At 42.5% G+C, this 27,437-nt stretch overlaps 1 protein-coding gene across 1 annotated transcript in view; it reads left to right on the top strand.

The window, feature by feature from the left end:
• The window catches only part of ATP6V0D2 (ATPase H+ transporting V0 subunit d2), a 53,924-nt gene that overhangs the window by 14,496 nt on the left and 11,991 nt on the right, over positions 1 to 27,437 (top strand). Inside the window, exons 3-4 of the mRNA XM_055546735.1 lie at positions 24,642 to 24,820; positions 26,017 to 26,096. Of these exons, the coding sequence (XP_055402710.1) occupies positions 24,642 to 24,820; positions 26,017 to 26,096 (259 nt within the window). The remainder of the gene's footprint in view (positions 1 to 24,641; positions 24,821 to 26,016; positions 26,097 to 27,437) is intronic.

Raw genomic sequence — 27,437 nt, 5'->3', positions numbered from 1 at the left:
GTGGAAGTCCATGTTTGGTATACATTGTAACTCAATTTATCAGGCATTATTATGAGTTTGAGTAGACTCCAGGAGTTGGTGATGGACAGGGAGGCCTGGCGTGCTGGAGTCCATGGGGTCGCAGAGAGTCGGACACAACTGAGCGACTGAACTGAACTGATTAACAAATAACTTTTTTTTTCTATTACAAAAGTTTTGCAACTAGCCCTAACTCATTATAGTGTAGGTCTTGAATTTATTTCTAAGCTAAATTTCTAGCAGTGCAAAGAGTGAGTCAAAGGAATGTCCCTTTGTTTATTTTAGAAAATTTGCTAAGTGAATGCAACAGAAGTATCGCCAATCTGTACCCTCAAAACAGTACATGAGAAGGCCTATGCCCCTACAGCATCACCAACATCAGATATTATTTTTAATTTTTACCCTAACAATAGGTTAAAAACTATCTCTTTGCTTTAATTTATATTTCTTTATGGGCTTCCCTGGTAGCTCAGCTGGTAAAAAAAAATCTGCCTATAATGCAGGAGACCCCGGTTCAATTCCTGGGTCAGGAAGATCCCCTAGAGAAGGGATAGGCTACCCACTCCAGTATTCTTGGGTTTCCCTGGTAGCTCAGGCGCTAAGGACTCCACCTGCAATGTGGGAAACCTGGGTTCAATCCCTGGGTTGGGAAGATCCACTGGAGAGGGGGAATGAAGGGAATAGCTACCCGCTCCAGTATTCTTGCCTGGAGAATTCTTTGGACAGAGGAGCCTGGCAGGTTACAATCCATTGGGTGGCAAAGAGTCGGACACAACTGACTTTCACTTTCCATATTTCTTTATTAGCAAAAAGGGACATCTTCACACTTATCATGTATATTGGCTACTTGACCTAATTCTTTATCTGTTTCTCCTATTAGAGTATGCAGCATTTTTTGTTAATATACAAGGACTGTTTATAAATTAAGAAAGTTAGCCCTTCTTCCATTTGATATAACTTAACTTTTATTTTAATTTTTTTTGCTGTAGGAATATTGACATTTTTTATTTCATTATCATCAGTCTTTTTATTGTACAGTCTTTTGATTATTGTGTCCTGCTTAGAAAAGCCTTCACTCCAAAGCATCAGTAAATTCACCTGTCTTTTCTTCCATTCTTTTGTTGCTGTTTACATTTAAAATTTTGATTCATGTAAAATGTATTTTGGTGTAAAGAATGAGAGTAGGGATCCAGCTCAAATTGTCTTTCCCAAATAACAATCCAGTAAGTAGTTAGAAAGAATGATCGTAGTTCAAGGCAGGAAGTAATCATTGATGAACCTGAGACGTGTTGTTAGCGCCTGTGTTCCTTGTTTGTGCAATCTAGCCTCCTAACAGCGCTGTAGTCTGGGATTTTGTTTATAGACAAGATATAGATGCTGACGTTTTAAAAGAATCCACCAATAAACAACTAGTGAGAATGAAGATCAGATATGAACCTGGGTCTGACTCAGTCCAAAGCCCAAGCATTTTCTTTGAGAAAAATTCTGGAAAGGTTTCCCAGAAGGGCCGACATTATTCCAAGGCTGGAAATGGAGTAGAAATTGGAGATTTCGGAGAAGGCTGGGTTTGAAGCATGCCGATGGGAAGGACGCTGAGTGAGTAATAACCGGTCGGTTTTGGCTGGAGCAGGCTGTGCAGAAAGAGGAGCGGAATGGGGAAGGGAGGCTAGGGAAGAAAATTCCAGTCAGATTATGGAGTCTTCAGAGACAAGTCTTACTCAGTTCTGGTCATCACTGTTTTAAGGAAGAGAAAATGAAAACTTAAAAGCAGGAACTTGCCCAAACCACTAAAAAGTGATTTGAAATAAATGTTAGCAGTAGGCTTTGCAGAATTATTTTGCTCAGACTTTAGATGAGTGCGGAAAAGCTGACCTGTGATGAAGACAGAGGGCAAGTCCAATTTTAATTAAATCTGAAAGCTGCCAGATTTTGTACTTTTTAGGTTGAGAGACGATCTCACATGATGGAAATTTTCCCCAAATATGTTAAGAAATGCTCTAAGAATGACTCTGAGTCATTTGGTCAGTGGTTCTTCTTATGTGATGATTCTGTGATTGATTATTTTCTAACTATAGAATCTTAAACCTGGAAGGAACCTTAGATTAATTAAGCAAGACTTCTTATTTCACAACAAACTATCATATCGATGTAGTTAAAATACACTTTCTAAAAATAATTACTTAAAATTCAAAATATTTCTAGTCATTAGTGATATTTAAAAACTGTGTATAAGTATGTATAGATAGTCACAGATAACATTCTATGGGTAGAATGTTAATGCAAAAATGGACACGGAAGCCTAGTTTTGGTAGTATTCGTATTGTTAGTAATGGGCGTGTTTTAATTCATCTTCTTCCTTTCTCTCTCTTGACGGTAAACTCTTTGAACTAGTTCTTTTAAGTATCTCTATCTGGACTCATTAGCAAATAATGAACACTGAATATTTGTTGAATCAATATATAATCCTGTATATATTATATATACATCCTACACCTGCATATAGAAACATACTTTCAGACAATTCAGGATTTTATATCTTATATTTAATTCATGTATGGTACTTGAGGATTGGTTATTTATTGAACAGTATGTCAGGGCTAAAAACCAGATGTCATTCCTATAGATGTGTTTTATGTGGCCAGGGTAGTCTTTACAGTAATATTAAAAAATATGTTTCATAAAGGCTTGCATTCCCCAATTAGCCACCGTCTCCAATGCTCCCTTCTGTCTTATGATCTGCAGGTATTTAAGTTACTTATCAGACCCCAGATGTGTAGGTTTCTTATCAGGCATCAGACCTGGATGTTTTACCTACATCTTTGCACCAGAACCATGCAAAGAAGTGTTTATATCTCCAGTTTTCAAATTAGAGAAACGGAGGCTCAATGAATCAATGTGTATTTCAAAGTGAGAGCATTATTAAGAGATTTGGAAAGCATTTGGTGTGGGTCCATCATTCTAGAAAGCTGACGGTCTTGCACTCACTCCATAGTTTGTCAAAAGGCAAGTAAGTCAGAAGTATCTGTGGGCCTTTAGAATAGAAGTATATTCCTGATCCCTATCTCAGGAGATTCTGATCTAGCTGACCTGGGAGGGGGGCCCACCTGTATTTTGGAAGGCACCCGGGTTAATCAGATGGGCACCCCTAATTGAAAATGTCCCATTATGGTGCCCCAACCTTGTGACTGGAAGTCACTTTCACAATTATTCCCGTGAGTCTTTAGCCACAGTTAATTACAATGACTAGAATCACAGCGAAGCCTGGGCCTTGTGAATCGCAGTCCATGATTTGTCCCACCATTCATGTGACGTGCCAGCATCCAGCAGTGCCTGGAGTTCAGTTCAGGTGCTCAGTCATGTCTGACTCTTTGCGACCCCATGAAGTGCAGCCCGCCAGGCCTCCCTGTCCATCACCAACTCCCGGAGTCCACCCAAGCCCATGCCCATTGAGTCTGTGATGCCATCCAACCATCTCATCCTCTGTCGTCCCCTTCTCCTCCCACCTTCAATCTTTCCCAGCATCAGGGTCTTTTCCAATGAGTCAGCTCTTTGCATCAGGTGGCCAAAATACTGGAGTTTCAGCTTCAACATCAGTCCTTCCAATGAACACCCAGGACTGATTTCTTTTAGTGCCTGGAGATACATTACCAAAACAAAAGGTGTATGTGTGCAGGACAGGTGTCCAGTAGTTCTGAAACTGTTTTTCTTACTTCTCTTTTAGAACATATTGCAAAGTCAAGTGTCTATCTAGCACCTTGAACTGCCATCAAGTAGGCTTACTTCCCGCCCTACTAGGAAATTCCCGGGGTATCATTATGAAAATGATTAAGCCAACCCTAATAGAAACAGTCTATATTTAAAGTGGTATGATAAATATAATATGAATGTACAAGAACTGTACATTCGTGTGATATAATTACTATATATGTGAAACTTGCTTTGAAAATCTGGATGGATATTTTTAAGTGCCTAATCGCACGAAGATCTGGAGGTTTTGTGTACTATAATTATACACACTGCTGTGAAACAAAGGAGTGAATCCTATAGCATTTTAATGAAGAGACTATATAATATAGGCTTGGATTCTTTTGTTTTTCTTCCCTCCTACTCAGCACTTTCCAGCAGCATTTCAACTTCTATCTTTTGAGATTAGCTCTCTGATTAAAATATTTTAATATTCAAAATACTAATTTAACTTTTTAAGCTTTAAATTTTATTAATCTTTAAAAATAAATTTTCTCAATGTAGGATAACCAAGGAAATATACTCTTCAATACTTCACAGTAACATCAACCAAGAATCATAGGCTAAGATCCACACAGTGAAGAAAGCTTTAGAGATTCATTTATAAAAGCTAATCAAAAGTTCTTGAGTATCTCAGTGACACTTTATAACCCTCTACAGGTTTTGCATCGTGTTGTACATTACAGGGCTGTACAGCTTGGTTTGCCCTAAAAAGTTTCTCTGAATCAGGTCTTTTGCTGCTAAAATGAGGAAGTGAAAGTTGCTCAGTCGTGTCTGACTCTTTGCGACCCCATGAACCATAGAGTCCATGGAATACTCCAGGCAAGAATACTGGAGTAGGTAGCCTATACCTTCTCCAGTGGATCTTCCAGACCCAGGAATTGAACTGGGGTCTCCTGCATTGCAGGAAGATTCTTTACCAGAGTCCTCCACAAACTGGATCACAAACTTGGTCACCCCATCACTTGTTAGGCAAAACATAAATAACATAACTCTGAGTCAGTGAGAACTCACATTCCAATGGAGCAGGTAGATGTGTCCACAAAGGGTGAAAAGCTGACAGAATTACACAACAGCTGTAATAGACTTGAACATTCAACTGGAGGGAGCTGGAGGGTGAAATGACTAATCCTGATTTTGAAAGATTTTGCAGAGAAGGTAGAATTTGAACCAGTATTTCAAGTGGGCATCAGATTGAAAGAATACACTGCGTAAGTGAGACACGAGAAGATTGTCTACCTGGGGGTGATGGGTCATCTCAGGCGTGGCTGGAGCCCAGGCAGGAGCAGGCGCGTGACTGGGGAATGAGATGAGAGGCTGGCCTGACGCAAGGCTTCACCTGTCTCCATCAGCAACAGCCAGTCGAGGGAAGCTTTTCAGGAAAGGTGCTACTGCTCCATGCTTCAAACACCCACGTCCTTATTGTTAGTAAGTAACAGAGACCCTAAGATGTGACATTGTGTATGTGTGTGTTAGTTGCTTAGTCGTGTCCATCTCTTTTAAACCCCACAGACGGCAGCCCACCAGGCCCCCCCGTCCATGGGATTCTCCAGGCAAGAACACTGGAGTGGGTTTCCATTTCCCTCTCCAAAAGTAACTGTAGAAAGAAAGAAAGTGAAGTCTCTCAGTCATGTGCGGCTCTTTGCGACCCCATGGATTATAGCCTACCAGGCTCCTCCGTCCATGGGATTTTCCAGGCAAAAGTTGCCATTTCCTTCTCCGATGTGACATTGAGTTTTCCAAATAGCATTTCAAAGATGCTACTTTTTCTTGTTTGTTTTTACTTTTCAGCTCTTATTGTCTTGAAAAGTGAGGGGGAATGATCTGCTACATATTTTAGGAAGATGCTTCTGCTGGTATTGTGAAAGATGCATTGAAGAAATGAGACGTGAAGCAGAGAAACTGTAGAGGAAGCTATTTTAAACGTTTACACTGAAAATATTGAAGTAGAGATAGGAAGGAGAAGACAGTGGTTAGATGCATTTGATAGGTAGACCTGATAGAATTTAGCATCTTGACTTATGATGCAACGAGTGAGAGAAAGCAATCAATGATTCCTGGAATCCTAAGCTAAGGGAGGAAAGCATTTGCAAATAAGATAAAGAGTTTTGTTTTATTTCTAATCAAAAAGAATAAGAAGCCTATTTAAGTTGCATTAAATTAATAAATTATCCTTAGTCTCACCATGATTTGACATATTTTTATACTCATACATTTTAAAAGAATTAAGATCACTCTGTAAAATAATTTAATTTTGGATTTTTTTCATGTTAAAAGTTTTTTTCTAGTATTTTTAAATGACTATATAGGCTTCCATCTGGTCATGAACATTCTAGATGTGTTTTGTTTCTTCCTGACCTCCAAGTCTGCAAAGTATTTAATTTGTTAAATTCTGATTTCAAGAATCAAATTCCCAATAAAAAATATCAGGTTGAATAATATCCAGTTGACAACACTGTGTATTTGCGATTTTGATTCTTTGTCCAGAAAAGATCTTCTGAAACCTTACAGATTGCACCATCTTAAAGGTTTTATATCCAGAGATTCTATGTGAATGGTCAATGGGAAGCAAAAATGTCCCTAATCCAGCTGCTGATGAGACCGTCTTTGTGTAAAATTCTCCAAGTGCTGGAATTGAAAACACTGGTGCTGTTCTACAAAAGCAATACTTGGTGTTTCGGTAACTGAATGACACTTAATCAGCATAAGTGAGTGAATAAAAGTCACTCCGTGGTGTCCGGCTCTTTGAGAATCCTCCAGGCCAGAATCCTGGAGTGGGTAGCCTTTCCCTTCTCCAGGGGATCTTCCCGAGCCAGGGGCTGAACCCAGGTCTCCCACACTGCAGGCGGATTCTTTACCAGCTGTGTCACAACGGAAGCCTAATTAATCAGCATGACCTTTATTAAGTGACTGCTATGAGTGAAGGCCTATGCTAGGTTCTAAGAGAGGAATTGAATACGGACTTGGTTCCTAAGCCAGTGGAAGAGTTACTTAAGGTGCAGATTCCAAGACCAGGCCTCTAAAAATCAGATTTTAGTAAGTCCTGGACTACAGTTTAGGAATCTACACTTTCGGTAGGCCTTCCGGGGATGCTGATGTACATGAGAAATTCTTACAGCCAGTAGGCAGGCTCTGAGTCTACAATACACCAGCTGTGGGGCCCTGAAAAAGTTCCTTGGTCAGTCAAAGCCTTTTCCTCATCGAGAATAATAATTATATACAGTAGAGTTGCAAGTTTAACTGAAAACACACATATAATATAGAGTCATAAGTGTTAATTGAAAGTTCTGTGTTGCATGAGGCCCAGTGAAATGAAAATACATGGCCCTTGTTAAAAAATAGCAATTTCAAGAGACCAACAGCAGAGAATTAAACCAAGCATGGTGATGGTTTAGTAGCTAAGTCTTGCGACCCCATGGACTGAAGCCCTCCAGGCTCCTCTGTCCATGGGATTCTCCAGGCAAGAATACTGGAGTGGGTTGCTGTGGCCTCCTCCAGGGGATCTCCCCAACCCAAGGATGGAACCCGTGCCTCTTGTGTCTGCTGCATTGACAGGTGGATTCTTTACCACTAGCACCATCCGGGAAGCTTACTGAAAAATATACACGTATATAATATATAAATAAATCCACACACACAGTATATCTACATACTTTTGCTCAATACAGCTAATTTACTCATTAGGGTCTTATCACCTGTGAAAGTGAGAAAAGACTGCATAAAGGAGGTAATGCTGAGACTGAGGTTGGAAGGATGGGACTGTGTTTATACATGGCCAGGAGGGAAAAATCTAGCGGAGAGAGCAGAAACATAGGCTTAACCAGTACTGCTGCTGGATTGCCCATGCCACTTAACTGATAAAAGCAAAAGTAGCGTCTGAGGATCAAGGACGCTAAGGTCATGGGCGTAAAAGACCTTAGGATGCTACAACAGTTCTTCCCAGAGTGAGAAATCAAGGTAGATGCATTGTTTCCTTTGTTTTATCCACATTCTGGCTAGGCGGCAGTCAACCACCAGGGGGCGCGATTGATCCCATAATCCTTTCTCCGAATCTCTGCTCCTTCCCCGGCAATTGTTTAGTAAGACTTGAGACTGTCCCATAACCTACTAATTCATATAACCACTGCCCTAGTTGTATTTTATCTTGTTTGTTTTATTTTTAAAATTTAAAATGAAGCACCTGTATTTTTTTTTTAAATAGTTGTTATTAAAAAATGTATTTAGTGCTTTCTGCAAACCCAGTTTTACAGTCACTTTGTTGCTGTCTAGCTGCTGAGTCACATCTGACTCTGAAAGCCCATGGAACAGGCTGCCAGGCTCCTGTCCATGCGATTTTCCGGCGAGGAGACTGGAACGTGCTGCCACTTCCTTCTCCAGGGCATCTTCCCCACCCAAGAGTCGAACCCAAGTTTCCTGCATTGGCAGGCGGATTCTTTACCACTGAACCCCTGGGAAGCCCTTCAGTCACTATTCATGCCTGAAATTTAATTCTCACCACAATCCTATGAGGTGGCTTTTCAGCAACACAGAACAGGTTTCATAAGTTAAGTCTTTATTTCAGTACCTATTTCCCAAACCCAGAAGGAAGCACTCATAAATTTTATGTATGCCTTTTCAAATTTTTTTCAACATGAAAAAAGTTTATATGTATGCATGTATTTATATCTAAACCAACATGTAAAATATACATAGCTGGTTTTAATTTTTTTAGAACAGATAAATTATATGATGTATTGTTTACAATTTGTCTTTTTTTTTTTAGTGTTATCTATTGATATTAAGAATTTTCTACAGAAGTGCATAATGTTGTTGTTTAGGGGCTAAGTCATATCTGACTCTTTCGTGACCCCACGGACTGTAACCCACCAGGCTCCTCTGTCCGTGGGACTTACCAGTCAAGAATACTTTAGTGGGTTGCCATTTCCTTCTCCAGGGGATCTTCTTGACCCAGAGATCGAGCCCGTGTCTCCTGCATTTGCAGGCATATTCCTTACCCCTGAGCCACCTGGAAAGCCCATAAACGCACATAGATCTACCTTATCTTAAAGCATACGTTGTATTCTGTTCCCTCTTTTGTCCATATAGTTTATTTTATTTCTTTGCTATTTCAAGTAATACTACAATAGAAATCATTGTACCTATTATGTTTGCTATCTCTTGCCGGCATTTCTTTATGAGGGATTTCCAGAAGTGAAATTGCTTTGTCCATAACTGTGCAGGTTCTAGATTTTGACAGTTATCAGCAGAAATGTTTTATTCCTTTCCCTATCTTCTCAGCTGTTTCTTTTTTTTTCTTTCCTCATTGGAAGAAATAAGATTCTCCAACACCTGTTGTGACTGGTGTTTTGAATATAATAAACATGGAATTCACCAGTCACTATTCTTGACCAGATGGAGAACGGCCTATAACATACACTCACAGCACATTTAACTGTCCAGTGGACAAGAAGAGTCATCACCCCATTGGAGTATTCCTATCAATTTCTGTAATTACATACACTGCTACGGAAGAGGCAGCATTGAAGCCATTTTGCTAATGTTATTCTTCTCAATAGAAAAGTATAGGAAAAGCAAGGAATAAGCAGCTATAATCCCTAGAAAAAGTACCAGGTATCTCCTTCATCCTTCTGACCCAGGGACTATCAGAGTTAACATACTTGTCTGAACATAGGAAGAAATGTTCTCATCAATTGAAAAAAATCATCACTGTGCTGTTGTCCTGGGCAAGTATGGTTCAGGCCTCTTGGAGGCCGCAAAAAATAAACAGTCTCTAAGGGTACTGTAAGGAATAAAGACAAGTAGGAATTATCTGTAAATAATTACATTTGAAATGAACATGTGAACTCACTTACCCAATTACACAGTTGAATAGTGACAGAATTAATGCTGAATCCAGGTCTCAGCTCCTTAGATATATAATAAATATTTGTGAATGAATGAGCTAACTCCTCCCCATGTTCGCCATGGCTACTGCCAATGCATACTGAAAATTAACTTCACACCAAGATAAATATAAATACAGAGCTTCAGAGACAGAAGAAAGATATCACGTCTAGCTAGAGATATTTTAAAAGCTTAAAATAAATATTTGAATATTGGCCTTAAAAGATGGGAAGGATTTCAGCATTTAGCAACTGGTGGGGGACGGATACTTTTTCCATCTAAAGAGGAGTAGGAGCAAAGACACTGATACAGAAAAGGACAAATGAGTTTGAAGAATTTTTAATCCAAACAAATGGGTTAGACCAAGACTGTCGAGAATCTTAAGTACTAGGGAAGAGTGCTAAAGATTCCAGAGCTACCGCGGGTTTGAGAAATGCATAGTGACCAACATTCTTGTTCGAAATGTGCTGTTCCAGCAATGCTGACTTCAGAATAGTTTTTCAATATTTTATTTTCCTAGAAGGAAAAAAAAATGCACATGACAGCAAAATGAATTGCTTTTAAAAATTGCTTTAATTTTCACTTCCTCTATTTAAAAAGTAGGAAACTTCAGGGGAGTAAGAAATGTGACCCCAAATGTGCAGTTTCAAGAAGGAACAGAATATTAATGGGGAGATTCTAAATCTCAGCCGCCTGTTTAGCAAATCAGACTAAACGCAGGGCTGCCCCACCTGAATATATAGGATTAGCATTGGACTGAGTACATCTGGGGTAACACAGAAATGTTTATCAGTGCAGTCAAGAAAAGGCTTTCATTTGAAAACTGACACACTGGAAAACACTTCCTGCGAGGCCCTATCGTCTGCTTTCGTGCTCACTCGCTTCAGTCGTGTCCAACCCTTTGTGACCCCATGGACTGTAGTCCGCCAGGCTCCTGACCACAGGATTCTCCAGGCAAGAATAGTGGAGTGGGTCACCATGTCCTCCTCCAGGGGATCCAACTCGCATCTCTTACGTCTCCTGCACTGGCAGGCAGATTCTTCCACCTGAGAAGCCCAGCCCCATTGTCTGTGTCACAGCAAAGAACTGGCGGGCTTCTTAAGGCGGATAAGCTGTTGCTGAGGAATGAAATAAGTGCAGCGATCAATGCAAAGAAATAGAGAAAAACAACAGAATGGGAAAGACTAGAGATCTCTTCAAGAAAATTAGAGATACCAAGGGAACATTTCATGCAAAGATGGGCTTGATAAAGGACAGAAATGGTATAGATCTAACAGAAGCAGAAGATATCAAGAAGAGGTGGCAAGAATACACAGAAGAACTGTACAAAAAAGATCTTCATGACTCAGATAATCACGATGGTGTGATCACTCACCTAGAGCCAGACATCCTGGAATGTGAAGTCAAGTGGGCCTTAGAAAGCATCACTACAAACAAAGCTAGTGGAGGTGATGGCATTCCGGTTGAGCTATTTCAAATCCTGAAAGATGATGCTGTGAAAGTGCTGCGCTCAATATGCCAGCAAATTTGGAAAACTCAGCAGTGGCCACAGGACTGGAAAAGGTCAGATTTCATTCCGATCCCAAAGAAAGGCAATGCCAAAGAATGCTCAAACTACCGCACAATTGCACTCATCTCACATGCTAGTAAAGTAATGCTCAAAATTCTCCAAGCCAGGCTTCAGCAATATGTGAACTGTGAACTTCCTGATGTTCAAGGTGGTTTTAGAAAAGGCAGAGGAACCAGAGATCAAATTGCCAACATCCGCTGGATCATGGAAAAAGCAAAAGAGTTCCAGAAAAGCATCTATTTCTGCTTTATTGACTATGCCAAAGCCTTTGACTGTGTGGATCACAATAAAATGTAGAAAATTCTGAAAGAGATGGGAATACCAGACCACCTGACCTGCCTCTTGAGAAATCTGTATGCAGGTCAGGAAACAACAGTTAGAACTGGACATGGAACAACAGACTGGTTCCAAATAGGAAAAGGAGTATGTCAAGGCTGTATATTGTCACCCTGTTTATTTAACTTTTATGCAGAGTACATCATGAGAAATGCTGAGCTGGAAGAAGCACAAGCTGGAATCAAGATTGCCAGGAGAAATATCAATAACCTCAGATATGCAGATGACACCACCCTTACAGCAGAAAGTGAAGAGGAACTAAAAAGCCTCTTGATGAAAGTGAAAGAGGAGAGTGAAAAAGTTGGCTTAAAGCTCAACATTCAGAAAACGAAGATCATGGTATCTGGTCCCATCACTTCATGGGAAATAAATGGGGAAGCAGTGGAAACAGTGTCAGACTTTATTTTGGGGGGCTCCAAAATCACTGCAGATGGTGACTGCAGCCATGAAATTAAAAGACGCTTACTCCTTGGAAGGAAAGTTATGACCAACCTAAATAGCATATTCAAAAGCAGAGACATTACTTTGCCAATAAAAGTCCATCTAGTCAAGGCTATGGTTTTTCCTGTGGTCATGTATGGATGTGAGAGTTGGACTGTGAAGAAGGCTGAGCACCGAAGAATTGATGCTTTTGAACTGTGGTGTTGGAGAAGACTCTTGAGAGTCCCTTGGACTGCAAGGAGATCCAACCAGTCCATTCTGAAGGAGATCAGCCCTGAGATTTCTTTGGAAGGAATGATGCTAAAGCTGAAACTCCAGTACTTTGGCCACCTCATGCAAAGAGTTGACTCAATGGAAAAGACTCTGATGCTGGGAGGGATTGGGGGCAGGAGGAGAAGGGGACGACAGAGGATGAGATGGCTGGATGGCATCACTGACTCGATGGGTGTGAGTCTGAGTGAATTCCAAAAATTGGTGATGGACAGGGAGGCCTGGCGTGCTGCGATTCATGGGGTCGCAAAGAGTCGGACACGACTGAGTGACTGAACTGAACTGAATGTATTTCACACGTCCTCCCCCCACACCTTCCATGAATTGTGCATTTTATGTCCCTCTTCCTGTGTTTTCCATATGTACAAGCATGACCCGGAAACATATCACACTCCTGCTCACCCAGAACAGAACGTTGATGCTGAGAGCACCGTGTGACGTGTTGCAGATGAAAGGATGCTGACCCAGCCGCTTAGGCAGATGGAACCAGTCTTGATATCAGGGTGTGCCTCCCGTGATGAAGCCAGACCTTAGTCACAGTGCTTTGAGATGATGAATCTATTGCCCATCTCCAAGTTCACCAAGTTATTTCCTATCCAGCCGCACCTGGAGGGGGAGTTCAGTCTGAGTCATGAAGAGCTTGCATCTACACTAAGGGGCTCAGGCTTTTTTATACATAAAAGCAGCTATCATTTATGATGAGTTAACCAGCATGTTCTGAAATTAGTGAAATTAGTGATTACATTTCCAAAGAGAAAACATTAAACATTTTGAAGTTTAGATATCTTAATGGAGACTTCATATGAAATGATGACCACACAAGCATAATTCTAGGGCTATAAGATGCAGAACAGATTGGTAACAGATTTTGTAAAAGGTATAAATCAGACCTGAGGGCCAATATCCCAACAGGTGTCGTGGTTTATGCCCTGTGGATGGTCTGTCTCCCAGATGACTGAGGTCCTCAGCCTCATATCTCCATGCCATACCAGGGGTTAATCCCTTGTCTTCTTAGAGCAATAGGTAAATTTGGAAAGGATTCTATTAACTAGAACCAAGTGTGAAAGTCGGAGAAGGCAATGGCACCCCACTCCAGTACTCTTGCCTGGAAAATCCCATGGACGGAGGAGCCTGGTGGTTGCCATCTATGGGGTTACACAGAGTCAGACACGACTGAAGTGACTCAGCAGCAGCAGCAGCAAGTGTGAAAGTATAGAGATATAGAAATCTCAGGCTTGATGAAAGAGTATAAACATTGCAAAATTTTTACACTAAATATTATATATACAGCTTCTAATTTTTCCCTCTTCTTCCTCTAAGGTCCAGTTTACAGGGAATTAGCTTCCTCTAAGGGTATGTGACTCTCTTTTACTAGAGGAGAGTTTTCATATGTGTGACTAATCCTGGTGCCAGCAATTCAAGTTGAATAAATGTTTCCATTTGAGACTGAGGAAATGGAGCTCTTTTTAAACTGGTTTTTAAGTAACAGAACTGGCCTTAGAATTAGGCTTATCTGTTTCGAAGCTTGGCCTCCTTTTACTGTTATAATTGATGATTTACAAACTATTTTCATATGTGTGATTTGATTTAATTTGCACAGCAATCATGTGAAAACAATGATATTCTGCCCTTTCCCACCCCTTGATGCCAAGCTTCTTAAAAAAGGGTGGTCTCTACTCCTATCTTCTCACTTATTTTCTCAACCCACCTCAGTCTTAGTTCCGACCCCACCATGCCCTCAAAACCACTCTAGTTGCTAACTCTAATGGGTATATTTTCAGCTTTTTTGTTAGATCTTGGTTTCTAAAACCATTCCCCCATAAAGGGAACCGACATTCCTTGCAGAAACAGCTATTCTAGGACTGGAGCGAGAAATATACAAGATGAACTTGAACTATCTTGTAACACCAGAATATGAGGATGTGAAAAATGAAACAAAAGAACCCGCAGTGATTTGGGGCGTGTGAAACGAGCTCACAGGAACGGACTGCAGGAGCTCCAGGGGCCAAAGCTGGAGCAATCTGAGCAGCGAAATAAAGGAAGTTGTACTGAATTATCATCCAAAATATAAAATAAATATTTTTTAAGACCATCCTGGTCTAAATAAATGATTGGCTAACAATAAATGAGGGAGAAGAGACACGTCTCCCTTGCAGAATGATTTGTGTAGATGCTCCATCCTCAAGGAGGGGGCGGGGTGCCATATTTCCCATCTCTCTTATGCTTGACTTCCAAAGAGGACAGTATGGAAAGAGGAGGCAGGGCCTTTTCAGTGGAGGAGTCTGGTAAACACCGCCTCAGCCGGGTACCCGTGCTGGCACAGGTGGTCGTGAACTATGCTGCCAGGAGTCTCCTTTGATAGAACGCGATGGCAGTTGGTCCTCCAGCTTCTGCTTTGCAGGTGGAGGTGCAGGAGGTGCAGGACTCGTCTGCAGGGGCGACTGGGGGGTGTGGGGGCAGAGCCCTTCTCTAAGCTTCTGGATTTCAAGCTTCCAACTTTTCCCTCCACACCCCTTAATATTAAGACTCCCCCGGCTCCACCGTCCATCACACCAGGGACTCAAGGCAAAGCAGCAGTGAGTCCCAAAGGAGAGGAGAGAGGAAAGGGTGAAAAACTGTTCAAGGAAACAATGACTGAAGCCGTCAGAATTTGGCAAAAGACACAAACCTACTGATTCAAGAACTAAACGAGCCCCAAATAAGAGGAACCCAATGAAACCCAAGCCAAGATACATCATAGTCAAACTTCCAAAAGACAAACACAAAAATGCCTGAAAGCTGTGATCCTCGTGGGGGAAAAGCAATGTGAACAATGGTGAGTTTCTCATTATAAACCGTGGTGTTCAGAAGGAAGGGTTGTAACATTGTTTAATGCTAAAGGGAAAGAAATCTTAACCCAGAATTCTGTATACAGTGAAGGCATCTTTCAAGAATGAAGGGTGACTCAAAACAGCCTCAGAAGAATGAAAACTAAGAATTTGTGGCCCATAGACCTACCCTTAAAGAATGGCTAAACAAAATTATTGAAACAGAAAGGAAATGATAAAAGAAGGAATCTGGAAACAACCGGAAAAGAACAATAAAATAGGAGGAAAACGTGAGTAAATACAACAGACTTCCTCCTCTTGATTTTCTATATTATAGTTGACAGTTGAAGCAAAAATTAATATTTTTCTGATGTGGTCTTTACTGTATATGGAGGAAATAGTTAAGACAGTTCTACTAGAAGTAGGGAAGGTAAGGAGAATTTTTAAGAGAGAAGATTTATGCAGTTTCTAAAGAAACTAAACATATGCTACCATACAACTCAAATTGCACTTCTAAGCATTATTCCAGATAAACTGAAATTTATTTCTACATAAACACTGACACACAAGTGTCCATATTTACATTATTTACAGGCAACAACTTGTATGTATTACATGTATCTCAAGGGAATTAAGCTGAATTAAAATATCCAATCTCAAAATGTCACATAATATATATAATTCTTGTTAAATATTATTCACAAAAATGGCAAAGCTATAGACAGAACAAATTAGTACTTGCCAGAGGTTCAGAGATGGGCTTCCCAGGTAGCTCAGATGGTAAGGAATCCACCTGCAATGCAACAGACTTGGGTTCAAACCCTGGGTTGAGAAGATCCCCCGGAGGAGGGCATGGCAACCCACTGCAGTCTTATTGACCTGGAGAATCCCCATGGACAGAGGAGCCTGGCAGGCTACAGTCCACGGGGTCACAAAGAGTCATAACTGAGTGGCTAGACTTTTACAGCGCGGGAGATGGTTGACAGGAAAAGGGTGGACAATGAAGGGGTGGCACGCTGGAGGCCTTTAGATGACAAGGGAGTTCCGTACCGTGATTGTGGTGGTGCCCGCACCAATCTACGCATGGGATAAAATAACACAAAACTATACACATGCAGAGGATCAATGTCAATTGTCTAATGCTAACATTACAGCCATGAAGATGTAACCTCTGGTGGAACCTGGGTGAAGAGGACGTAGGACTTCTCTGTACGATTTTTGCAACTTCCTAGAGAATCTATAATTATTTCAAGATAAAAAGCTTTAAAAATTTATTCCATATTGTTGTATCCACATGGTACTAACAGTAATAATAACTCATAAAATCTCTTCTAACATCTGAAGCCTATGATCACAGGAAATGAAAACTTAGTGTTTAATTATATGTATAGAGAGTTATAGAGAGACATAAAAGACTTACAAGATAAAGACATAAATGCTATATTAGTGTAAAAATTTCATCAGCGAATTGTAGTAGAAATAACACTTCCAGGAAAAAAAAAAGAACAACATAATTTCTTTCTGTTTATGTATTTGTGATTGACCAATGGTGGTGTCTTAGTGAGCTTGAGTTTCTATAACAAAATGGCACAGACTTGGTGACTTGAATAATTGGACTTTAATTTCTTACAGTTGTGGAAGCATGGAAGTCCAAAATTAAGGTGCCATCCAATTTGGTCCCCTGGTGAAGGCTCTCTTCCTCACTGTGTCCTCACACAGCAGGAGAGAGAGCAAGATGCCGGGTGTCCGTCCTTAGAAGAGCACTAACCCAATCATGCAGGCTGCACTGTCGGGACCTCACTTGAACCTCATTAACAGCCTCAGTGGCCCCAAGTCCACATACCATCACACTGGGGCTGGGGCTTCAACATGAATTTTTTGTTGTTTAGTCACCCAGTCATGTCTGACTCTTTGCAACCCCATGGACTGCAGCATACCTGGCCTCCCTGTCCCTCACCATCTCCCAGTTTGCCCAAGTTCATGCTTATTGCATCAGTGATGCAGTCCAGCCATCTCATCCTCTGATGACCTCTTCTTCTGCCCTCAATCTTTCCCAGCATCAAGGACTTTTCCAATGAGTCATCTGTTTGCATCAGATGACCAAACTTGCGAAGCTTCAGCTTCAGTGTCAATCTTTCCAGTGAATATTCAGGGTTGACCTTCCTTGAGGTTGACTGGTTGGATCTCCTTGCAGTCCAAGGGACTCTCAGGAGTCTTCTCCAGCACCACAGTTCAAAGGCATCAGTTCTTTGGTGCTCTGCCTTCTTTAGCTGTAGTCCAGCTCTCACAACCGTACCTGACCACTGGGAAGACCAGAGCCTTGACTATATGGACCTTTGCCGGCAGAGTGATGTCTCTGCTTTTCAACATACTGTCTAGGCTTGTCATCGCTTTTCTGCCAAGAAGCAATCATCTGATTTCACGGCTGCAGTCACTGTCCACAGTGATTTTGGAGCCCAAGAGGAAATCAGTCACTACTTCCACCTTTTCCCCCTCTATTTGCCATGCTGAAATGGGGTCAGATGCCATGATGTTAGTTTTTTTAATATTTAGTCTTAAGCCAGCTCTTCCACTCTCCTCCTTCACCCTCATCAAGAGGCTCTTTAGTTCCTCTTCACTTTCTGCCATTAGAGTGGTATCATCTGTATATCTGAGATTGTTGATATTTCCCCCACCTATCTTGATTCCAGCTTGTAACTCATCCAGCCCAGCATTTCTCATGATGTGCTCAGCATATAGGTTAAACAAACAGGGTGATAGCAGACAGCCCTGTCATACTCTTTTCTCAGTCCTGAACCAATTGGTTGTTCCATACAGGGTTCTAACTGTTGCTTCTTGACCCGCATACAGGTGTTCTCATCTTGCTGAGAGCTTTCCAAGTTTGTCATGATCCACACAGTCAAAGGCTTTAGTGTAGTCTATGATACAGAGATAGGTGTTTTTCTGAAATTCCCTTGCTTTCTCTGTGATCCAGCAAATGTTGGCAGTTTGATCTCTAGTTCCTCTTCCTTTTCTAAACCCAGCCTGAATATCTGGAAGTTCTTGGTTCAAATAATGCTGAAGCCTAGCATGCAAGATTTTAAGCATGACCTTACTAGCCTGGAAGATGAGTGCAATTGTCTGATGGTTAGCACATTCGTAGGTACTACCCTTCCTGGGAATTGGGATAAGGATTGACCTTTTCCAGTCCATGGCCACTGCCGGGTCTTCCAGATTTGCTGACATAATGAAAGCAAAACCTTGATGGCATCATCCTTTAAGGATTTGAATAGTTCTGCTGGAATTTCATTCAACATGAATTTTAGGAGGACAAAAATCAGCCTATAGCAGGTGAGTGAGTATACAGATACTTCACTGAATAATTTAATTTGACTGATTTAACAGTTTCATTTTAAATACTGACATCTATGATATACCAGAAATATCTTTGCAGTATTTAAGCTTGCAATAAAAGTTTTTATGTATCAACTTAAAGGAAATGAGCTAGCGCCTCGTTTTCAGCAATTGTTTCATGTGGTTCCATGGCAACACTCTTAAGACTTGCTGCCCTACCCCACCTGGGAGGTCACGCCCCTGGAAAATTATTGTAGTCAATTGCCCTGACCCCTTGCCTTACAGCCTTGAACCAATTGTTGCTGTCCCTGAACCAGTCCAGGCCTGACACCTTTCATGGCAGTTTCCCAACTCTGCAGCTGCTCTATCACGTGTACCTTCTGATCAGAGACTTCTGTTGCTCTAAAGCCATCAACAAAATTCTACTTGTTTGAGAGCTTCTAGAAATTTATGGAAATCTCTTTTCTCCCTTATTTCACTCTATTGATGAATGTTTTCCTTTTCATATACCTTGAATATTAATGTGCTTTGGGCAGGGGGGTCAAATGGTGCATGATATGCTCAGACCAAAATCTGACCGGAGAAGCCTAAAGGATTTGTAAAATCCTCTGGCTTTTCCCTGTGCCTGCCCTCTTAGTAGATGTGTCTTCAGAAAGGACATGACCACTTTCTTCTGAACCTCTCCTAACTATATTCTTAAAAGAGCTCTCTCTCTTTACCTAACTATCTCGCGCCAGAGTGCTTAGGGAATGATGGTCATTTCTCAGCTGCTGCCAATAACACTTAAGTACTTAAAATTTTTATTCATAGAACAGTTCCACTAACACCAAATTATGGCTCTCTCCAGTGTCTGACCATTTAGCAACTGTTATATTAGCCCAGAATTTGATAGTTGTATCACAGGAAAGTTAATTTAGTTAGCTTCGAGATCCTTAAGTAAGTTGAGGGGCAGAAAGATTAAGCTATCTTCTGGGCGAAGCTGCTTTGTCTGAATCCAGCATGGAGCTGGGCTCTTGTAGGGGGGTCCCAACCCTGCCCCTCTCCAGTAGTGTGACCTTGGACAAGGCATGGAACCCCCACAGCCTGACTGCTCTGTGTGAAGGGGTCCTTAAGCACTGACTGGTGGGGAGTCTTGAGTACAACCATGTGTGTATTGGATGTAATGCCTGACACATGTTGACAACCTCAAGAAAGGTTGGTATTCTTAAAAATTAGTCTTTCTAAAACCTAAATTTTTTGAAATCGTGTCATTTACTCTCATAATTTTAGGTTCATTCACGTGCTTCCCTTGTGGCTCAGCTGGTAAAGAATCTGCCAGCAATGCGGGAGACCTGGGTTTGATCCTGGGTTGGGAAGATCCCCTGGAGAAGGGAAAGGCTACCCACTCCAGTATTCAGGCCTGGAGAATTACATGGATTGTATAATCCATGGGGTCACGAGGAGTCAGACACGACTGAGCGAATTTGACTTCACTTCACTTCGTGATTTTCACAGGTGCCAATGTCAGAGTTAAAAGAAGAAAACATTTGGAAGGGGCTCAATGAGAATGTTTATCTAGACCATGAGCGGGAGAAACATTGACCCAATTGAGGGGACACGGGTCTCAGCTCTATTACTACTTATAAGCACAAGTATTTGAAACATGAGGAGTTTGAACTAGGTGAGCACCCAGGTGACTTTAAACTCAAACGTGACTCAAGTGACCCATTAGAGATTTCATTCCTAACCACTGGAGGCATGGCCCCGAAGGTTATCAGGATCATAGTCTGGAGAGAACAAGCTATCTTCTGGGCATATCATCCCCGTCCACCCCAAACCGCGACTCATTATGCAGCCAGTGCCTGCGTGCTGGAGGTGAGGAAGGAGACGCCTCTCCCCTGCTGTGGTCCAATCTTGAGTTCTCACTTCATTTTCCGAACAAAACTATGAGAACTGCCATTATTATCCTGTCTTGAAAACAAGGCCACTTAAATGAGTTGAAATAAAGCAATTCAATCTCCGTATGCCTTTCTCTTTGCAATGTAGGGCCTAGCCTCTCTGTTAACTTTAAAAAAAAGCACCCAATACACACATGTGTGCATACACACACACATGTGCACACACACACACACGTATGCACACGCCCACATGCACTGTACAGGCATGGGCTTGAGTTTTGTGACCTGTGGGCTGACTTCTCACTGACTGTACACCCCCGTCAGCATCGGTCTAATAGTCCTCCGCAAATCGGGAATGTTGGCAGCTCCCTGCATCACAGGGGTGCTGTGGGGAGCAATTAAATATCTGGAGTCTGCTAAGATTATTAAGTGCTGGCAATTCCCCTCTCAGGTAATAGCTTCTGAGCCATAAAGGGACAGTTAAATAAGCACTTTCATTTTAATATCCTTTTCAGGAGATAAAAAGGATTCTCCAATTCTATACTGTCTGAATTTGGCACTGCTGTTTGGGGGGGGTGAAGAAACTTTTTAGTTACACAATTTCATGAAGGGATATGTGCCTTCTTCTAAACTTCTTTAGGTAAAATTTTTCTTGGGATAACTTTTAGAAGCTCAGGTGCCATGTAGGAGACTATTTTCCTGCTGGAAATGCGTTCTTGCCCAGGAAGTCCATGACCCAGGCAGCCAGACTCCAGTGAGTGTGCTTCTGAGCGGACAGGCTTATTTTCATCCTGTGAAAGGTGGGTTTCGTTTTTTTCACATTTATTTATCCCGTTTTGGCTGCGTCTGGTCTTAGTTGCGACCTGCGGGATCTTCTGTTGAGGTGCATGGGCCTCTCTGGCTGTGGCGGGACCCCACTGTGCGTGGACTCTAGTTTCCAGCACACGGACTCTAGTTGAGGCACGGGAGCTTGGTTGCCCTGTCGCATGTGGGATCTGGGTTCTCTGACCAGGGATGAAGCTCGCGTCCTGTGCATTGCAAGGCAGATTCCTAACCACTGGACCACCAGGGGAAGTCCTGAAAGGTGTTCTATTTTCAAGCTTAAACTGTGCAGTGGTTGAGTCCCATCGCTGTCAAACCTGAGGACTGTGTCTCATTGCTTAGCTGTCCCTTCCGTCTCTTCCACCTCAGCCTCTCGCTGCCTCTTTCCCTTCTGCTCTTAATCACATTCTCTTCACTCCCATCTTTAGGAAAAAAACACCAAAACTGGAAGTCCAAAGTTTCTTCAGCCCCTAGGTCTCCATATAGTTACCTTCCGCTGCCCTGTAGTGTGAACTCTTTTAACAAACAAAACGAACAAAACCTCTTTACTTCCCACTCGTTTTAGACACACAGTGGCCAGGTTTCTGCCTTCTGCCCTTTCCCTTCCACAAGCAAATCCTCCTGAACATGTGTTCGCTCTGGCGTTAGAGGGCCTCTTAGTGGCTGCATCCTGAAAACACTTGGCTTTAGCGTCCACCTTGATTTTCCCTGGTGGTTCAGAGGGTAAAGCGTCTGCCTACAATGTGGGAAACCTGGGTTCAATCCCTGAGTTGGGAAGATCTCCTGGAGAAAGAACTGGCAACCCACTCCGGTACTCTTGCTTGGAATATCCCATGGACAGAGGAGCCTGATGAGCTATAGTCCATGGGGTCGCAAAGAGTCAGACACGACTGAGCAACTTCACTTCACCTTGATTTTCCTGTGGCCTTTGACTTCTTTCTGAAATGTCCTAGAACTCCCTCCTGTGGCTTTCTTTCTCCCGTCTGGTCATGCCTGCTAAGGTTCCATCCAGGGCTTTGAATGTTGGGGTTCCCCAGAGTTCTCAGGGCGGAACTCTTAAGGTGCACTTGAAGGTGTGACCTCAAGCACTCCCAAACACCTGCTTCTACCTTTAAACCGCCCCCGCCCGCCCCATGCTGCACCCGGTCCCCTGACCGTCTCTGCCCCACCGCTACCTTCAGGACTCAGATGTCTGGAGCCTGCCTGGAACCTCCTCCTGGGCATCTGAGCTCACTCTGCCCAAAACCTGCTCCTATTATAACCTGCTCTTCTCCAACGCTCGCATCTCAACAAATGGCTCCAGCTTCTAACTGTTAAAACCAGAAACCGATGCGTCATCCTTGACAGCCAAATACAACATAACCTGAGCATTCAGAGAAAGTTTCCAGGAGCAGGCGGAGTTTGACGCACGGCTGTCTCATCTGTTAGCTGTGTCATCAGGGTTGAGATTTTTTACCTGTCTGGGCCTCTAGTTGCTCGTCTGTAAAATTTCATTAATAATAGTACCTATTATCATCACAGTGTGATTATCATAATTAAATAAAAATGCAGTATAACTTTTGAAAAGCATTTTACTAAAGTGTGCTTCCCTCTTCTGTTTTAATGCCTATTCTGTCTATGTAGATCATAATTCTCCCCTGTCCTTAAAAGGCACTCAGCGTCTCCCAGGGCCTTCGATCTAATTTCCTCATCTTGTCCTTCAGGACCCCGCCTGTTCAGTCTGGGCCCCACCTCCAGCACTCAGCCTCAGGCAAAAGGATGTCCTTGTTCCTGGCTCTCTGCCTCTGGGGCTTTCCATGTGTTCTCCCTTCTGCCTGGAAGCACTCTTTCGCCCCATTCCCAGCCTCTTTTGCTTAGACAGCTCTTACTCATTCTGCAAGTTGCAGCCTGAAGTCACTCCCTAGGAAGTCTGATCCCAGTTCAGTTCGTGTCCGACTCTCTGTAACCCCATGGACTGCAGCACGCCAGGCCTCCCTGTCCATCACCAACTCCCGGAGTCTACCCAAACTCATGTCCATGGAGTCAGTGATGCCATCCAGCCATCTCATCAGCCTGATCCTAGACGGGTTTAAATGCCTGGCTCTGAAGCCACGCACCACCCCGAAATCTCTATGCAGCCTGTGTGCTGCACTTCAGGGCACCCCAGTGGATCCTTGTCCAGTACCTCCCTTAGCTACGTTTCAACAAAGGAGGCGACTGTGTCTCTCTTACTTCTCCACCTCATTGTTTGAAACATCCTTGGAATATAGGGCTTTGTATTGAAAGAAGAAATCACATAAAGTGTGAATCTATGGACACTTGGGGTTCTGGGAAGGGGAAGAGGCTAGAAAGCTCACTATCTCATAAGAGAAAAAGACTGGAACAGTATAATTTTTAGTAAATAAAGCATTTTAATTTTAAAATGAATATTTTAATTTTATTCCTTTTTATTTAATTTAATTTTATTTTTTAACTTTACAATATTGTATTGGTTTAGCCATATATCAACATGAATCCACCACAGGTATACACGTGTTCCCCATCCTGAACCCTCCTCCCTCCTCCCTCCCTGTACCATCCCTCTGGGTCGTCCCAGTGCACCAGCCCCAAGCATCCAGTATCGTGCATCGAACCTGGACTGGCGACTCATTTCATATATGATATTATACATGTTTCAATGCCATTCTCCCAAATCATCCTACCCTCTCCCTTTCCCACAGAGTCCAAAAGACTGTTCTATACATCAGTGTCTCTTTTGCTGTCTCGTATACAGGGTTTTTGTTACCATCTTTCTAAATTCCATATATATGCATTAGTATACTGTATTGGTATTTTTCTTTCTGGCTTACTTCACTCTGTATAATAGGCTTCAGTTTCATCCACCTCATTAGAACTGATTCAAATGTATTCTTTTTAATGGCTGAGTAATACTCCATTGTGTATATGTACCACAGCTTTCTTATCTATTCATCTGCTGATGGACATCTAGGTTGCTTCCATGTCCTGGCTATTATAAACAGTGCTGCGATGAACATTGGGGTACACGTGTCTCTTTCAGTTCTGGTTTCCTCAGTGTGTATGCCCAGCAGTGGGATTGCTGGGTCATATTTTAAATACTTAAAACTTTGAATCCTCAGTGATGGGGCTTCATCACAGATTTCAAAAGTCAGTTTTTAAAGTAGAAAGAAACCCTTCAGTTCTGTGTTTCTCAACTTTGTCAGTCCATAGTCCATCATGAGAAATCAAACAATTTTACACCTCCACGCTCTCTGCCCCCAGCCCCATGCCCCACATACAACAATTAGCGTGTAGGGTCATCTTCTATGTGGTGAATATGAATATGGTTTTTCAAACTACAGTTCCCTCTGGGAGTCATGTATTTTACCCCAGCCACATGTCTCATACACCAGAGCTTAAAATAAAAGGAGATGTCATTTCCTTCGTGAACAAGTATGTGCCCGAACGGTGTGTGTGTTGCTTTCATTTAACCCGGGGGATGCTTCTTATCCTTATGCAGTCATTTTCCTAACGATCGAGTCCTCCTTCCTCCCTTCCTTCCAGGTGCAGTTACATGATCGACAATGTGATTCTCCTGATGAATGGCGCGCTGCAGAACAAGCCTGTGAAGGACGTTCTGGTCAAGTGCCACCCCCTGGGCCACTTCACCGAGATGGAGGCAGTCAATATTGCAGAGACACCTTCTGACCTCTTCAATGCCATTCTGGTCGAGACACCCCTAGGTATGAGTGCATAAGTAATTGTGCAGCTGCTTGTGTGTGTTACCACACTATTAGAAAGTGCAGTTGCACGTCACAGTGGTCTCCATGAACACAGTGTCACACTGTACAGATTCCTCCAAGGGGAGGGGACATTGCAGAATCCTCTGGTCCACCTCCCTCCTTTTTCAGATCAAGACAAGTGATGTGATACCGCCCCAGATCCCACGCAGACCACTGGTAGCCGAGACGGGCCAGGCCTCATCTTCCAACCTCCAAACCCATGGGCTTCACTCCTGATCACAGCAAATAAATAATAAAGCTTGTAATTTTTCAAAACATTTTCTAGCTGGGTTTTAGGTGATTAGTTCCTTACCTTTTCATTTTAAATTTCTGTCTGTATAAGGCTGTGTCTGGGAAACACTTTGTTTTAAGAAGTTTGGGAATGCCATTTTTTTCTGAGATGCTCAGGAGTGTCTGTCAAACGACCTGAAGCAGTGATAAAATAAATGTTAATGTCATCGTAGTTTGGCACTGATAATAGTTGCAGCATTTAAAATGCTGAAGGAATCATTTTAGATCTCCATTGTCAGGAAACCTAGACAACGGCACTTCACTGTTGATCATTCATCATAATAGTTGCCATTTAAAACAAACTTTAAAAAGAAAAGTAATCGCATCATTATTAAGTGTCGGTTGCTCCAGGAGCATAGCACGGCAGAAAGACAGTGAGTCTGAAAACCCAGGTCCACAGGCATGAAACCAGGCCCTGTCGCCCCCAACCAAGGGACTTGGGACAACTCATTTCACTCCAGTTTCCTCATTCTGAAAACAATACTCTCTTCCTATCAAAGAGTTTTAAACACCAGGACAGTTTTAATACAGCTCCATACTTGTCACATAGTAAGGTTGCAAATGGTGAATATGGCTGATGCGGGGAGGGACTTCAAAAACGGAAACCATTAAGTGAGTAGTTCAAGGTTGTGAGGACTGAATGTGTTCAAGTGTATCCAGTGTTTACCGACGGCTCGCACGGAGCACATGCTTCCTCGGTAATCCCTCCCCATCACCGTCATTGCCAGCTTCACTGAGGCTGTCAATCGCCCATCACTCTACAGTGTCCTCGTCAGGGGTGAGCAGAGGGTGGTACATTCACAAAACATTTTCTACAATTTAAAATCCTATTTTGATTTATTTTGTATGATAATTTCTGCTTTCAGCTCCGTTCTTTCAAGACTGTACTTCTGAAAATGCTCTAGATGAACTGAATATTGAAATCCTGCGTAATAAACTATACAAGGTAACTGTTTCCCCAAATATGATGTTCTTCTTTGTTACATAATACAGTGTAACCGGAGTTCTTCATTAGATGTTACTTACTTGCTAGCAGCTCAGCTGGTAGAGAATTTGCCTGCAAAGCAGGAGACCCAGGTTCCATCCCTGGGTCAGGAAGATCCCATGGAGAAGTAAATGGCAACCCACTCCATTATTCTTGCCTGGGTTGCAAAGAGTAGGACATGACTGGGTGACTAATACTTTCACTATATTGACCAACAATCAGCTCAGCTGTTTGGTATTGGGCTTCCCAGGTGGTGCTAGTGATAAAGAACCTGCCTGCCAACGCAGTAGACATAAGAGACGTGTGTTCAATCCCTGGGTCGGGAAGATCCCCTGGAGAAGGAAATGGCAACCCACTCCGGTATTCTTGCCTGGAGAATCCCATAAACAGAGGAGCCTGGCAGGCTGCAGTCCATGGGGTTGCAAAGAGTCAGACATGACTGAAAGTGACTTAGCGCTAGCTCTAGCTCTTGCTAGCCAACTTCTGAATTATGAGATTAGGCATTACGGTGAAGATTGCTCAGTCGTGTCCGACTCTTTGCGACCCCATGGACTGTAGCCTACCAGGCTCCTCTGTCCATGGGATTTTCCAGGCAATAGTACTGGAGTGGATTGCCATTTTCTTCTCCAGGGAACTTCCTGACCCAGGGATCAAACCCAGGTCTCCCACATTGTAGACAGACGCTTAACCATCTGAGCCACCAGGGAAGTTGTAATGGGAACAAATCTCTTTTTAGTCCTGACCTGTCTTCTAGTTAAATACACGTACGTCAAGTTCATGAAAATCCCATGGGTGGAGGAACCTGGTAGGCTGCAGTCCATGGGGTTGCTAAGAGTCGGACATGACTGATCGACTTCACTTTCACTTTTCACTTTCATGCATTGGAGAAGGAAATGGCAACCCACTCCAGTGTTCTTGCCTGGAGAATCCCAGGGACGGGAGAGCCTGGTGGGCTGCCATCTATGGGGTTGCACAGAGTCAGACACGACTGACTCGACTTAGCAGCAGCAGCAGCAGCAAGTTCTCCCATCCAGCAAGATTCTTGAGATGATCCCATTCTTCTCTGTATCCTTAGCTCTTACATGACACCTGGCACATAAAAGGTGTCAACTGGATGGATGGATGGATGGATGGATGGATAGGTAGATAGACGAGTGAGGTGAACAACGCCAATCCATTTCCAAAGCAGCGGTGCACACAGTGACCCCTGTGTTATGTAGTTTTCATCTCTGTCCTCAGCCCTGTTAGTCCGTGAATTTCACAGTGAACTTACCCACACAGTTTTAATTTACTGACAGTGTG

Source organism: Bubalus kerabau, chromosome 14, assembly GCF_029407905.1.
Source record: "Bubalus kerabau isolate K-KA32 ecotype Philippines breed swamp buffalo chromosome 14, PCC_UOA_SB_1v2, whole genome shotgun sequence".
NCBI lineage: Eukaryota > Metazoa > Chordata > Mammalia > Artiodactyla > Bovidae > Bubalus > Bubalus kerabau.
Note: the sequence above shows the minus strand (reverse complement) of the source record. Positions and strands in the feature narration are given on the sequence as shown.